Here is a 15,073-nt window from a genome sequence, read left to right on the forward strand (position 1 = left end):
GGCCAGCCCTTCTCGGAGGCCCTCTTTTCCTGGTTGCCTTGTGCCCACTCTGTACTCCCTTCCCAGCCCTAGCCCCAGTGAGGGACTGTGAGTGCCTGAAGGTCCTAAGGGGCAACCTGCCCCCAACTGGGCCACCCCACACTCCTTGAGCCCCACTTCTTACAGGGTGATGCTGGGAATCCTGGAGACCCTGGCACTCCAGGGAGCACAGGACAGCCAGGGCTGTCAGGAGAGCCTGGGGTTCGGGGACCTGCAGGGCCAAAAGGAGAAAAGGTCAGTCAAGGGGCGCAGTTTGTTGCATGGGCAAAAAGAAACCGGGTGGAAGCGAGTGAGGAGGGATTGCAGGGCAAGCATGAGCCTCCAAGGAGGCCGGGATCACCGGGTGGAAGCTCTGGAGCTCGTTTTAGCTTGGAGCATTGGGGACCCATTTTGATTTCCCAGGCTGACGTGGGGGCAGTAGAGAGGTAGGACTTTCGAAGGGGTGTGAGAACACCTTTTAGTGCCTGTCAGCCTGGTTGCTAGTCCTGGCTCCCTGGCTCCATCTCTGAGCAGGGTGATGGCTGCACCGCCTGCCCCAGCCTGCAGGGGCCGCCGACCAACATGGCTGGATTGCCTGGGAAGCCTGGCCCCAAAGGAGAGCAGGGCCCAGAAGGTGTGGGCCGGCCTGGCAAACCGGTGAGCTGCAGCTGCCTGCCCTCTGGTCCTTCCCTCCTGGGCTTTGCCTTCTCTTCCTCCTGCCCCGCTCCCCGGGGTGATTCCACGGGCCCCTTGTCTTTCAGGGCCAGCCTGGTCTACCAGGAGTTCAAGGACCCCCAGGACTGAAGGGCATACAGGTGTGTGTGAGTCTGGGGCCTGGACTGCCGCTGTGTGAACCAGAGTAGGGGACTTTGGGGGACAGGTGCAGAGTGGGGAGAAGGTGAAGGCTAAGGAGGTAAAGGAGAAGGGGCTGGGAGGAGGGTGAAGGGTGAGTTACGAATCTTGAGCCGGGGATGCACTTCTGCCTCTTCAGGGGGAGCCAGGTCCTCCAGGAATAGGAGCCCAGGGGCCCCCGGTGAGTCTCCAGCCTTATCTGTACCCTCCCCCTTCCCTCTCCTGCCCGTACCTACTCTCTCTACCTCCTGTCAGTAGCCCACTCCCTCCCTCTCCCCAAAGCACAGAGCTCTGCCTCCCCCAGATACTCAAGGGCCACCTCTGGGACCAGGGGTGGGACAGCAGCCCTGGCCTGCTGTTGCTCTCGGGGTCATGGCTTTAACCCCCATGTCTCTGACCCTCGGGGTCTTCTTGGGGAGCTCCCCTGACTTTGAGCCAGTAGATGCCCCCCACCATGGCCAGGTCTGCCAATGGGATGGGGCCAGCGGGGCAGGTTGGCTGGGCTGCCCCGCCTCAGTCTGCCCTTTCTAACTTACAGGGAGAGCCTGGAGCCCAGGGTGTGCCCGGCATGCAGGTATGTCTGCCTTGGGCCTGACGGAGACCCTGACGGAGACCCTGACGGAGACCCTGATGGAGACCCTGACGGAGACCGGCAGAGGAAGGGACAGTCTGGGATAAGAAATAACTGTGTTTCTATCTACAGGGATTTCCGGGACCTCGAGGACCACCTGGCCCCGCTGGAGGAAAGGGTGACCAGGTGAGCCTCTGCCTCTGTGGGCGTTGGACCCAGGGGACACAGAGGCGGGGGCTGAGTGATGGTCCAAGACCCAGTCTGATGTGTCACAGCTGCTGGATGATGCAGCTCTGATCCTGTCCCTGCAGTCTTTGTGTCCTCTCTTCCCCAGGGATCTCCAGGGCTGAAAGGAGCCACCGGACCCATGGGACCCCCTGGTGCCAGTGTTTCTGGACTTCCGGTAAGAGTCCCCTCTGTGCTCTATGCTGGGGATATTGCTGGAACCAAGACACTGCTGCTGGGAGGAGGGCACGGAGCTGACCCTGCCTGTCCCACAGCTTGAGCAGGAGAGGGGAGCATCCCTCAGCCTCAGGGAAGCAAGGTGCTCTGGGGGAGAGCTCTTGCGTTGTAACAAAAACGATCGCCACAATCTTTTTACTCTCCTCTGTTGTTTTTTAGAAATATTTTTAATTAATTTTTCCTTTTAATTCACGTGTAGTGATTGCACATATTTATGGGGGACGGCGTGATAATTTCAATACACGTATACAACGTGTAACGATCAGATCAGGTACTTGGCATTTCCATCTCATATCATTCCTTTGGGTTCAGTGCCTTCAGCTCTTCTTCTGCTTCTTCTCAAATGTTTAAAAGGTCATTGTAAACTGTAGCTGTGGAGCACTAGAAAGGGTTCCTCCTGTCTACCTATGTCTCGGTACCTGTTATTCAGCCTCACTCCGTCCTTCCCCCTCAGCCTCTAGAAATCACCTTTCTACTCTCTTCAACTTTTTTTGGGGGGGAGTGAGGATTGCTGGGGATTGAACTCAGGGGCACTTGACCACTGAACCACATCCCCAGCCCTATTTTGTATTTTATTTAGAAACAGGGTCTCATTGAGCACCTCAGTTTAGCTGAGGCTGGCTTTGAACTCACGATCCTCCTGCCTCAGCCTCCCGAGCCGCTGGGATTAGAGGCATGTGTCACCGTGCCCAGCTTACTCTCTTCCACCTTGAGATCAACTTTTCTAGTTTCTGCAGAGGAGGGAACGTGCCCACCACCGTGTTGTGAGCAGCAGCTGTGCTAAGGCCCCGTGCTAAGCTCCGAACACACAGCCTCACTTCCTTCTCCTAACAGCCCTTGAAGGGAACTGTTATTGTCCCTGTTCCCTAGATAAGGAAACAGAAGGCCAGAGAGTAAGGGGCAAAGCCGAGAACTTGAAACCTGACCCTACTTCCAACCTTGGAGCCGCTAGAGACCGTCTATACCAGTACTCCCTGGGAGAATGGTCGGACCCGTGCTGCACTGCCCAAGAAAATGATTCCCGGTCATAAAGACATTTCCATTGAACAAATTACATAGATTAAGTCATAATAAGTGCATTTTCTCATTTTAGTCATCAAAGACCTGTCTAATAGTCAGCTTCCACTCCACATGAACCCACTAGAACTTTACAAGATGATATAATTTTAGCCTAAATCAAAGAAATGCTACCTTTCAGCTGGCTCAGGCCATGCTGGGTCGTGGGCAAATGTATAATTTTTCTTGAGCTTTTGGTGATGTTGAAAATAGCCCAGTGAACCATATCCTTTTCTATCTTTGTGGATCCCTAGAGAAATTCATGTTCCAGTTTGGGAATCACTGATGGATTCCTCCTGAGGGGGTGCCGAAGCCCAGAGGGGGTGGGGACTTGCCCAGGGCCACACGGCCAGTCTGTGATGCTCAGCAGAGCTGGGCAGCCAGGGCTCCTCCCAGTCCCAGGGAGCCGCAGGGTGAAGGCAGAGATGGGTCCTGGTCTTGGGGGAGCTTTGAGTCCCAGGTGTGACTATCGAGGGTCCCCTAGGAAGGCAGCCCTATCCCACACTCACTAGCTGTGTGACCTTAGGCAAGTGACAACACCTCAGAGTCTCCAGTTCCTTGGTAATGAGAATAGGGGCTGAAATTCTCTTCTCCCAGCTCAGTCAACTGAGGTGACTTTCACGACAGGGAGACGTGTACCATGCACTCAAGTGAGGAATGGGGAGCAGGGACTTGGGGCCCCAGAGCCTGGGTGCTGTTGTGCTGTCGGATTGACAGTGAAATTTCTCCAAGCCTCGATTCCTCACCTGTGGAAGGGAGCAGTGCCACCAGCCAGCCTGCTTCTCCTTCCCTTCTCTTTTGCTCCTGGCCTCAGTCTCCTCCAGCAAGACCGGCTGCTTCTCTTTGTCCCCATTGCCCTTCTCTGAGGCGGCTGGATGGCTGGCCGCGGTCCAGTCTCACCCACTCACTCTGAGCTCTCTCCCTCCAGGGCCTTGATGGGCAGCAAGGACAGACTGGACTTCCGGGGGCCAGAGGAACGCCGGTGAGTGTGGGCTGTGGGCAGCAGGAAGCCCCGGCTGGCCCTGCCTCTGCGCCCCTGCTTTCTCACTGCCTGCTCCTTCTCTGCAGGGCGAAAAGGGATCTCGAGGAGAGAAGGTAAGTTCCAAGGACCTGTGGCCACTGCTCTGGGGGAAATAGCAGCCCCTACAGTCCCACACCAGGGGAACCTGTGCACATGGTAGTGTCCCCAGACCGGAGGACAGGAGCTGAGACACCCTGGACTCCTTGCTGTCCAGAAGCCCCAGGTACTTCCCACTCTACATATTTGCCCAGGACTTAACCAGGATCCCAGGAGGCCAGAGAACTCCAAGGCCCTCTTAAGAAGGAGCTGCAGTTGCAAATAGGGTCTGAGTCAGAGGATGCGGCAGGAAGTACATTGGAAGGACTAGAGGTGAGAAGGCAGAGAGGTGAGGGTCCAGACAGAAGGGTCTGGAAGCAGAACTGCAGCAGGAGGAGCTGCCGTGAGAATAGCTGTGTAGCTACAGGGATGCGACTAGGTGACAACAGTAACAGCAGCAGCCACCCGTCACTTGCTGAATACCTGCCAGGTGACAGGACTGCTATACACATTAATCCAACCTCATGAGAGCCTCTAAAGTCCGAATCGTTATCCCCATTCTACAGATGAGGAGACTGAGGTCCACAGGTTGCCCGAGGGTAATTATGGATTTAAGCCCTGGCCTCTCCATCTCTAGGGTCCAGGCTGACTCACAGATGTCTGTTTCTAGAGAGCCCTCCATCCTTGCCGCCTCTAACCAAGGCTCTTGTCTTTCCAGGGTGAGCCAGGGGAGTGCTCTTGCCCCCCTCGAGGGGACCCCATCTTCTCTGGCATGCCGGTAAGTGGTGCTGAGAGCCTTCCCCGCCGGGGGAGAGGCCTGGCCTCCAGCCTCGCCTGGTGCCCAGTGTGCAAGGGCCCCGCAGGGCTTTGCGCCCCAGCCAGCCGCCTCCCCTCGCAGCCCTGCGCTTGGTGTAGACGTTGCCTGTAACCTCTCCCCTTCTTTTGCGACTCCCACTCCCACCCAGGGTGCTCCGGGACTTTGGATGGGCAGCTCCTGGCAGCCGGGCCCGCAGGTGTGTGTCGCTTGTCTCCTCTGTCTCTCCTCTTGTCCGCCAGCGCCCCGCGGCTTGCCCACCTGGACTGGACACTGCTGCCCCCAGCAATGGGGTGAGCTCTCTCTTCTGGCTCTGATTCTATCGTCTCTCCCTCAGGGTCCCCCAGGTGTCCCTGGACCTCCAGGCCCCCCAGGAATGCCTGGGCTACAGGTAAGGGGGAGAAGAGAATGAGGAGTTTGGGGGCCAGGCTCTTGCACTCTTGGTGGCCACTCCATGCTGGACCCTGAGGACACTGATCCCCTGCACTAGCCACCATGTCTTGCTGGTCATTTGTTCCTGCCTGCCAGGGTCACATGGAGGACACATGGATGCCTCAGGCCAGGCCGTGCGCACACTCAGCCCTTTTTAAAGGAATGTCCAGGTATCTCACCAATGGGTACCAAGCTCAGACCTTGGTCAACTCTCAGAATCTGGGTCAAGTCAAAGCCCTGTACCCTGGTACAGAGCTCTCCATTTTGGAGCAGAGTTCGACATCCATTCATTCATGCAACATACATTTTGCACATCTTCTATTTCCCAGGCACTGTTTTAGGTGCTAGGAGACAGCGGCAAACAAAAATGAAACCCTCTGCCCTCTCGGAGCTCACATCCTAATAGAAGAGACAGGCAATAAGCAGGATAAAGAAATAGAATATAGTGTTTTGTAGCAAGTGGTGTATGCCAGGGAGAAAAATAAAGCAGGGTGAGGATAGGAAATAGAAAGAGGGCAGGAAAGACGTTTGTGAAAAGAAGTGGACATTTGAATCAATACTTAGGAAATGCAAAATGAACCCACGGGGGAAACTGCTTCTGGTAGGGAAAGCAATCAGTGCAAAGGCCCAGAGGTGGGAAGGTGCCTGATGGGTTTGAGGAACAGCAAGGAAGCCAGAGATAGGGAGCGGCGAGTTGAGACCTGTGCGGCATTTTGATTAGAATTTGCATTTTGGAGCCAGGCATCCTGAATTGGAATCCCAGCTCTGCCATGTACTCGCTGTGTGATGCTGGGCAAGCTACTTAACCTCTCTCTGACTCAATTCCTTCATCTGGGGATGATTACAACACCCACCTGATAGGGCTTTTTGTGGGTATTAAAAAAGAGAATCCATGTGAAGTATACACTGTTCCTGGCACAGAGTAAACATTCAAGAACATCAGCTATCATAGCTGTCCCGATGGCTGCTTTTATTGTTTTACATCCATTTTTTTTTTCATTCATTTGAGCCTCACATCAGCCCCAAGAGGCAGGTGGAGTCATCCCAGCTGGGCAAGCTGATCTGAGAGTTGCAATATAGTATCCAAGGTCACACCCCCAAGAATTGGCAACCTGGACTGGGGCTTCCCCCTGCAAAGCACTTTCTGCTCCCGCCACTGCGTCTCAGGACAGTGCAACCAGGAGCTAGAGTCACGCCATGTGTCGGCAGCCCCACAGTTGCTGAAAGTGTCCAAACTTCCTGTACAGTGCCAGGAAGTAGTAATTTGTCTGCAGGGGGGCTTGCAATTGCTTGGGGAGGCTGAGAATCATTTCTTGATGACCCAGTAACAAGGGAGGGCTGATGTGGTATGAATCCTGCTGAGCTGTGCTGGAGGGTGGGCGGTGGGAAAGTCAGAATGCTGAGTGGTCCCAGGCACCAGTGTCCTCCTGTGGTGCCAGTGACTGCGACCAAGCCCAGGCTGCTGCTGACAAGTGGGCCAGGCAGAGTGCAGGAGGGCCGAGCAGCTCCTCCCTTTGGGTTCAGAGAGAGGCTCAGAGATGCATAGTCCTTACCGGCCCAAGACTGCATAGTCCTGGTGCCTAATTACTGCATTTCATCCCAATCCACTTCATAGATGGGGAAACTGAGGCACAGAGGGTAGGAAATGTGCCTAAGGCTGTATAGCTAGTAGGCAGTTGAGCCTAGACTTAAACTTGGGCTGCATTACTCTCTTCTACAGTAGAACAACACAGGGACATTGAGTTCTAGGAAAGCAGGAAAAGAATCACAAAGTCTCAGGCTGGGACTAACAGACCAGCCGCTGAGAATGGAGCAGGGGGTGAATCACCGTGGTCACCACATTCAAGGCACTTGCCCTGTGCCCGGCAGGGTTCTAAATCCTGATCGCTCTGGGCCACAGAGGGGGCTGGGTGGAGGCTGACTCAGGGCTGACCCAGGCCTGGGAGAGCCTGCCCTGGATAGGGAGGGCTGCTCTGGAGGAGGAGATGTGTTCCTTTCTGGAAGCTGGGACTTGAAGGGAGGCCAGATCTCAGAGTGGGCCAAGGAAATCCTGCACAGGGAGGAGCAGGCTGAGCGGCGGTGCGTTCACTCAACACATATTTAATGCGCACTCCTCCATGTTGGGTGCTGGGGGATTCGCAATGGAGTATACTCCCTGCCTCTGTAGAGGATTTAATATGCAAATGTGAACTGCCAGTCTGCAAGGGGAGCTGAGCGCTGTCTGGTGCTCACTTAACAAGAGTGTCCCGGTGCGTCCCAGGCTCTGTACCAAGCCCCTCACAGCCACTGTCTCCTTGAAGCCTTGCTGTAAATTATCACTGTTTTGCAGATAAGGAAACTGCAGCTTGGAAGTATTCTCCCCCGCCCCCAGATAACCTGCCCAAGTTATAGGTGTAGCCAGGTTTGCTCCTAGACGGTACTGATTGGCCAGCATCCGGTATTCTGGGGATGTCTTTTGAGGGATGACGTGGAATAGTGGGAAAGAGGGTCAGAAGCCGGTGGTCCTCACTCTGAATCTCAGCTCCGCGGTTATCTTGAGTTGTGGTCTTTTACACACTTTCTCTGAGGTCTTTCTTTTGTTTCTAAGATGAGATAAAACACCGAGTTCACCACGATAGCTGTGGTTCAATGAGAAAATACCAAGAAGCTAGTACAGAAAGAAACAGTTACTCTAGGGGAGACCCGCTGACCAATTGCTGACTTTCCCTTGCCGCACAGGGAAGACACTTCCAGTGGGGCTGGTTTCGGTGGTCACTCCTCTGAGCTCCTTGGCTCCTCTTTCTGAGCTGTCTGGAAACTTTTGAGCTAAGAATAGAGGCAGACTTGTGCTATGCTGGCCGGGGCTCTCAGTTCTGCAGCATGAGGGAAAGGGCTGAAGACAGGGAGCAGGGAGAGGGCCAGAGAGGCGCCTGCTCACTCGTGTCTGTGTCTTCTTGCTCAGGGAGTACCTGGAAACAACGGCTTGCCAGGACAGCCTGGGCTCACGGCAGAACTGGTGGGTACCAGCCAGGACTCACCGCCCATCACCCTCCCTGCCCTTCCCAGGCCTGAGCTGGCCATGCCCACCCCTTTAGCAGCTGTGAGGGGTCCCTGTTTTCTCCCCCTTCCAAGGCTGGGAGAGGCCCAGATGGCACGATACATCCTGAGACTACACCTGATCCCATAAGTCTCCTTCCCCTTTCTCCCACCTGCTAGAACCCACACATCTGTCTCTTGCAGGGCTCCTTACCCATTGAGAAGCACCTTCTTAAGGTAAGAGGCCACGGGGGCGGGGGGGGGGCAGGAGCTGGCTGGGTTGTCTCCCAAGGGAATTCTCATAGTAAACCCTCAGCTGTGTGCACCTCATGGAGAGCACAGATTGAGTTTGCTGGTTCCCTGTTAGTAGGGAATGCATTCCAAGCATCTGTCTTAAGAGGGCCTGGCTGGTGCCTGGCTTGTAACAGACCCCCAGGCAACATTTGTTGAATGAGTGCTCAAAGGAATCCTGTGAAGGTCCCCACATGGTGGATGCTGGTGGCAGAATCCAACCCTGAAGCCTGCTTGCAGCAGCTGGCAATGAGCTCCTGTAGCACTCAGGTCACACCAGGGCAGGGCCCGGCAGCTTCCAGCACAAGGCACAGTGCAGTGGTGGGAGGCTGTGAAGGTCAGGTTCTCTGAAGACCCTGGGTGGGCCAGACTGGGTATTCCAGGGAGGAGGGGGATTTGGGGAACAATTCTAGCAATAAGAAAGGGGACATGATGCTTGGGAGGAGAGTCGGCCATGTAAGGCCTCTGAATAGCTGTAAAACCCAGCCCGTGGTAACTCAGGCTCCTCCAGTCCTGCCTTGTGCAGTTTCCTCGAGATCTTAGAGCACAGTCATTGCTAAAGGCTGCCTTCTGGAACCTGGACTTCCTCCTCCAGACCAGCAACTTTGGACCCTGCCTGTGCCTTGGCCTCCAGGGTCTCCCCCAAGCTCCCATCCTGGCCACCCTCTCCTGGTACTGGCTAGCTGGTCAGTGTCCTGGACATCCCACTCCTGGGTGGGCCTTGGTCAGGGCGGAGTACGGGGACTGTCTCTAGGAGGACTGTTGAGGTCCAGAGACCTGGGGAGCCTCTGAGGAGCAGTGGAGGGAAGGTCCATCCCTGCTCTAAATTCAGATGTTTCTGGAAGAGGAGGTTGGCTGACCTGGCAGCCGCCACATGTTGGATCATAGTACATTTGTGCCACTAAGGCCCCTGCTCCTCTCTCTAGGCGGCAGCGGCGGCTTCCTCCTCCTCCTCCTCCTCCTCCTCCTCCTCCTCCTCCTCCTCCTCGTCTTCCTCCTCCTCCTCCTCCTCTTCCTCCTCCTCCTCCTCCTCCTCTTCTTCTTCTTCTTCTTCTTCTCCTTCTCCTTCTCCTTCTCCTTCTCCTCCTCCTCCTCCTCCTCTTCCTCTTCTTCTTCTTCTTCTCCTTCTCCTTCTCCTTCTCCTCCTCCTCCTCCTCCTCTTCTTCTTCTCCTTCTCCTTCTCCTTCTTCTCCTTCTCCTCCTCCTCCTCCTCCTCCTCCTCCTCCTCCTCCTCTTCTTCTTCTTCTTCTGCAGTGCTGGGGATTGAACCCAGAGCCTTGCACATACTAGGCAAGCATACTCTACCACTGAGCTGCACCCCCCATCTGTGTCCTAAGCGTCTGTCAACCCTGGGTTCTGTTAATCCTGCTCCTGAACAGAAATCAGGCCAAACCCAGGATCTGACATTGCTTCTCATAGCATCTCACTTGTGGGCTTCATAATCAAATGCCCAGCGAGGGCCCCAAACAGGATCTGAACATGGCCCATAGAAGAGGTCAGGTGGCAGCCCGGGTGCCTCCAGGAGCCCTGGCCATGGCTGTGTCCACAACCCAGAGGAAGCTTAGACTTAGCTGCAGACAGCCGGGGCCAATCCAGGCTCCCACTTACCTAGAAGAAGTGCATCTCCTCTTTCTCAAAAGAGAGGCTCCCCCAGCTCCACAATGCTCAGGAGATTCCCCACCTGGCTGCGCCCTGAGGATTGACTGTGATAACGCTCTAAGGCCTATTAGGAGGGCCGGCCTCGTAGCTGAGTAAATGACAGCATTATCCTTGGGCAATGCAGTGAACGGTGAGGTGAGATGGGGCTCCTGTCTGGGGTCCCCGACACCATGCCAGGCCAGAGAGAGGCTCCAGGTCTCCAAGTCCTTTGAAACTGCAGGCTGGTTTTACAGGTGGGTTTTAGTGTATGGAAGGGAGGACCAGAGAGGTCTGTGAAGGGTAGGAGGAAGCTCTTCCTTCAAGAAGCCTGTAGAGGCCCAGTGACCTGGGGAGCCTCTGACAGTTGGTCTCTCTGGGCAGCGGAGGGCAGGCCCTCCCCAGAGGTCGGCCGAGGGCTCTGCTGCTCCTGCACCGGCTTCCCTGGCTCCCTCAGGCAGGGGAACTGGCTGTTGGAGCCAGTCTTTCCAGCCTAGATTCTCGTGGCTTGTCCTCACGGTGGGTGCAGGTTGCAGGAACAGCCGGGACAGATGGTCCCTCTGTGGGCCCCTGCGCCTCCTCCCACACGCCTGTCTGCAAGTGCTGTGGCTTGGCCCACCAGAGCTGCTTCCTGGAGGAAACTCAAAGCCAATTGTTGGGATTGGGTCCCCTGAGGATGGAGCAAAGCTGCCGCAGGGACGTGGCTGGGGAGGGAGAGAGTGTGGGCAGAGAGCTCCTGGGCAGGGTGCCCCAGCCCTGGGTTCTGAGTGGAGTTCCCCATCTGGCCCATCCTGGCCGGCTCTGACCCAGGCCCCCCCACCCTCCCCATTTTCTCTTCAGAGCATCTGCGGGGACTGTGTCCAGGGCCAGACGGCCCACCCAGCATCCCTCCTGGAGAAAGGAGAGAAGGGAGACCAGGGCATCCCGGGTGTGCCAGGCCTGGACAACTGCGCTCGGGTAGGGCCTGGGCTGGGGTAGCGCGTGTGCGGCTCGGGGGTCTCCCAGCTGCTCCAGCTGACCGCCTCCCTTGTCCTCTGCAGTGCTTCTCAGAGCGGGAGCGCCCGAGAGCTGAGGAGGCGAGGGTGAGTGAGCTCTCTTCTCCTCCTTCCTCTGGCCTCATGAGGAGAGGATCTGCTGCTCACTCTACCACCTCCGTCCCACCTCCAGGGAGACAGCATCGAGGGCGATAATGGCTGTGCGGGCAGCCCTGGCCTCCCTGGTCCTCCAGGACTGCCAGGCCAGAGGGGAGAAGAGGTAAGGAATCAGGCCCTCCTCTGGGCAGGGGTGGGAGCTCCCGTTTCCCTGGAGAGCTCCCCGGGGCCCTTCAAGGCCCCTTGTGGCCCGGAGTGCCCCCTGCTCCCCTGGCACCCTGGCTCCTTGCTGCTTCCTCTGCCCACACTTCTTCAGCAGTCAGGTCCCATGTCCCCTCAGTAGACTTTCCTAACCACCCTCTTTAAAATGGAAGCTCCATACAACTGCAGCACCCCTGGCACCTCGCCTGTACCATCCTCACCGTCCTCTGCCACGCCTTGTATTTACCTCATTCAGGAATATTCTACGGATAGCGGCTGAGCAACAACCATGTGCCAGCCCTGTTCTGTGTGTTACTGTCCACCTTGCCTAGATCTAGGATATAAGTGCTGCGAGGTAGGGATTTTTGTGTTTTGTTTATGGCTGTGTTCCCAGCTCCTGGACCAGTGCCCAATACATAATAACTGCTCAATAAATGTTTGTTGGGTGACTGACTGAATGAACCAAATGAAAGCCATTTTATGTCAGCTGAATTGTCCTGTTTTGACATCGGCCCTCTGTTGCCTCCAGCTGTGGCAAGCTAGGAGGAAGGCTGCTGTGACCTGGGGCTCTGTCATCTGTTTCCTCTTCATCTGTTTCCCTTGACTTCCTTTATAGGGTCCGCCTGGCATGAGGGGCTCCCCGGGTCCTCCAGGCCCAGTTGTAAGTATCTGTGGTGCCCTGGCCTGCTTGAGAAGCTCTGCAAGGGGTCCTAACGCTCAGACGTCATTCTATTGCCTTGTCCAAGAAGCCCAGCAGGGCACAAAGAGAGGACACCCACTGCCCTTGCCTTTCCCTCCTGAGAGCAGCTCTGGGGACCATGCTCTCCACCGTCAAGTCCCCTGGAACTGCCCAGCTCTTTCCTTGGGCACGTCTTCACCTCTGCACCCAGGGAGGTCTGTGTCCTTCTGGCCAGATCTCTCTGTGCCCTTGTGGGGCTGAGACAGAGCTACCTTGGGTTGCTGTACGGAGCCATCTCTAGGACAGGTCTACAAAGCCCAGCCCTGGGGCACCCCCCCAGTGTCCTCCGTGGTGTTGATAAGGCAGGAAAAGAGAAATGATTAGAAATCTGGGAAGGCCCGGCACTGTGTTCTTTGGAGAAAAAGAGCTGGTGGGATCTACCCACCGGAGGGTGGGCCAGCGGAGGGCAGGTGGCAGGCAGGCTGGGCAAGACCAAAAGGAACGGGCTTCCACTGCAGCCAGGGCATTCAGGAAACTCTGGAAAACTGGGGAAGGATTTGTGGACTCTGGGGCTGTTTTGCGTCTCTGCCAATGAAGGGGCCATCCTTTCTGGGGCCACGAGGAGGAGCAACTGCCTTTTGGGCCGCGGAGGTCCAAGAGTCTCTTCTTCAGCTGCCTTCAGAGCACCCCCCGGACCTCCTCTCCCCATGGCCCCCCAGTTCCAGGGTGACTGTGCTTGTGAGATGTGACCTGCTGTTTCTCCCACCAGGGCCCCCCAGGCTTTCCTGGTGCTGTTGGCTCCCCCGGATTGCCTGTAAGAACCTAGTGCTGCTCCGGCTCCCCTCCCCACCAGCCAGGTCTCTGTGGCTTCTGCTTGTGTGCCCTCACCTCTGTGTTCGTTGTCCCATGCAGGCACGGTAGCTAACGACACAGGTTCCCTGAGGTCCCAGCAGTTGGACGTCCTCCGGGTCGCTGACTTCTTCCCACTCTCCCTTCTCCTCCTGCTTTGCTTCTCATCTTCTCACTTTCACTTCTTTCTGTTTTCCTTTCCTTCTTCTCTTGCCACGCTGCGTCCCTCCCCCTCCATCCTCCGAGCTCTTCCACCTTCTTATTTGAAGCTGGTGCCCCCAGGAGCCCCTTTATTCCGCCCTTCTCACTCCTGCCTCCTGCCTCTCACCACCTGCCGTGTGGACTGAAGATTTGCTGAAAGTAGTTCTTGGGGCCTTGCCAGGCACCTGGCTCTGAGCCCGGCAGAGATGCCAAAGCTTTAGGGCTTCACATTGCAGGCTGGCACAGGTTTGCTGCCCTGCTGCTTGGCAGGGCTGTCCAGTGGCCCCCCGGGGACTCAAGGCAGCCCTGCCTGCACCCTTCGCTCCTGCTGGAGGAAACCCTCAGCTTCCTCCTCCTCCTCCTCTTCCTTGGCTCCAGCCCCAGTTTGCTCTAAGGCTGGGCATGTGACACCAGCCAGTTAGGTTTCTGGGTGTCATGGGCCTCTGCCCCTCTTGCCCGGTGCCCTGGTCCGCTCCTTCTGCCAGGTGTCGTTAATTGCTCTGCCTTCGTCATCGTCACAGGTGTGTTTAAGTCACCCCCATCCTCGCTGTTGCTCCCTCCGGGGTCACGGAAGCTAACCTCCTGTTTGTCAGATTCGTGTTCCTGGGGCTTGGCTCCTCTCCTCCCAGGCCTGGTGACGGAGGCTCGGGAGCAGGGCCCCTCCTTGTTGCAGTTCCATCTGTCCCCACGTCCTCATCTCTGGCCGGGCCGTGTCTGTTTCTGCTTGCTTGGGTGAAGGGGCCATCTGTCTGTCTAGCCATCTGTCTTGTGTTGTGAAAAAGTTTGGGCGCCGTTTCTGGAGGGCACGAGGGACAAGGGACAGCAAAGGTGCACTTAATGTCGTGGCCAACCTACCAAGGCCAGGGTGAGGAGTGAGGGCTGGGGCTCTGGCTCTGATCGAAAGTGACATTCCCTTACACGTTACTGAGTGACAGGGGTCACTCTGGAGGGAGCCCTCTGTGCCTCTTCCCTGCGTCCCTAAAAGGAGGTGATCTGGGGCTTGGTGGGGACAGGGACAGGTAAGTGGTCTGTCATGGTACACTTCATGGGGAAGTCACTCTAGGTGCACCTCTCCTGACAGCTGCCCCTCAGAAGGAGATTGTATCTGATTTGTCATCCTTTTAAATGTGTACCCCAGCTAGCTACCATGGTAGGACACATCGGTGACACCCATGTGACACTCAGGTGAGAGGTGCCATCTGAGAGTCACGCACTTCAGGGGCCATTCTCCAGAGCCACCTGTCTTGAGGGCATGCTCCTATGGGCACCCATAGGTAGGGGTTGAGAGTCAACCTTCTGGAGCACAAACCCTGAGTGCCGTTAGTGATGTCCGTCCACCTTTGCCGAGATTGTGAACAGAGGCTGCAGGGCAGGGGCCATCAGGGGCTGGGCGGGGACTGCCCTCCTCTGCAGTTTCTCATGAACTTTCTCTCCAAGGGCCTTCAAGGAGAACGAGGTCTCAGGGGCTTGACAGGAGACAAAGGTGAACCGGTAAGAAGAGATGGCATGAGCTGGGGGGACAGGAGCCCTGGGAGAGAGGTCGAGCCCTGAGGAATGGCCGCTGAGCAGAAACTGGGTGGTGAAGCCCTAAGGCGTTCAGCGTGGGGTCTTGGCACCCTTGGGGTCAGAGGATCTGGGTGTCATGGGGCTCTGCCCCTCTTGCCGGGTGCCCTGACCTCCATGTGCCCGACTCCCGGTGAGGTGCACGGCTCCGTCCTGCCCTCTCCACATCCCCGGGAGCTCTTCTCTCCTCGGCCTGTCTGGGCCTTCTCTGGCTCAGCTCCCAGGGTTCAGTTCAGCCTGGGCTTGTCATGGCCGGGTCGGTGGTGATGGTCATGTCCAAAAGAAC

General features: G+C 56.6%; 1 protein-coding gene across 3 annotated transcripts in view; it reads left to right on the forward strand.

Moving 5' to 3' along the window:
* Window positions 1–15,073, forward strand: part of COL16A1 (collagen type XVI alpha 1 chain) — a 49,930-nt gene that overhangs the window by 18,382 nt on the left and 16,475 nt on the right. Inside the window, exons 32-51 of one of the 3 annotated variants that reach the window (XM_081305136.1) lie at window positions 166–273; window positions 553–675; window positions 780–833; window positions 1,010–1,051; window positions 1,409–1,444; window positions 1,574–1,627; window positions 1,776–1,844; window positions 3,888–3,941; window positions 4,028–4,054; window positions 4,735–4,794; window positions 4,982–5,029; window positions 5,168–5,221; window positions 8,204–8,257; window positions 8,482–8,514; window positions 11,044–11,160; window positions 11,244–11,285; window positions 11,371–11,457; window positions 12,112–12,156; window positions 12,944–12,988; window positions 14,662–14,715. In XM_081305136.1, the coding sequence (XP_081161262.1) occupies window positions 166–273; window positions 553–675; window positions 780–833; window positions 1,010–1,051; window positions 1,409–1,444; window positions 1,574–1,627; window positions 1,776–1,844; window positions 3,888–3,941; window positions 4,028–4,054; window positions 4,735–4,794; window positions 4,982–5,029; window positions 5,168–5,221; window positions 8,204–8,257; window positions 8,482–8,514; window positions 11,044–11,160; window positions 11,244–11,285; window positions 11,371–11,457; window positions 12,112–12,156; window positions 12,944–12,988; window positions 14,662–14,715 (1,206 nt within the window). The remainder of the gene's footprint in view (window positions 1–165; window positions 274–552; window positions 676–779; window positions 834–1,009; window positions 1,052–1,408; window positions 1,445–1,573; window positions 1,628–1,775; window positions 1,845–3,887; window positions 3,942–4,027; window positions 4,055–4,734; window positions 4,795–4,981; window positions 5,030–5,167; window positions 5,222–8,203; window positions 8,258–8,481; window positions 8,515–11,043; window positions 11,161–11,243; window positions 11,286–11,370; window positions 11,458–12,111; window positions 12,157–12,943; window positions 12,989–14,661; window positions 14,716–15,073) is intronic. The other 2 variants (XM_081305137.1, XM_081305138.1) reach the window with 2 other exon arrangements.

The sequence above is a fragment of the Spermophilus citellus genome, assembly GCF_964194105.1.
Source record: "Spermophilus citellus genome assembly, chromosome: 9".
NCBI classification, from domain to species: domain Eukaryota; kingdom Metazoa; phylum Chordata; class Mammalia; order Rodentia; family Sciuridae; genus Spermophilus; species Spermophilus citellus.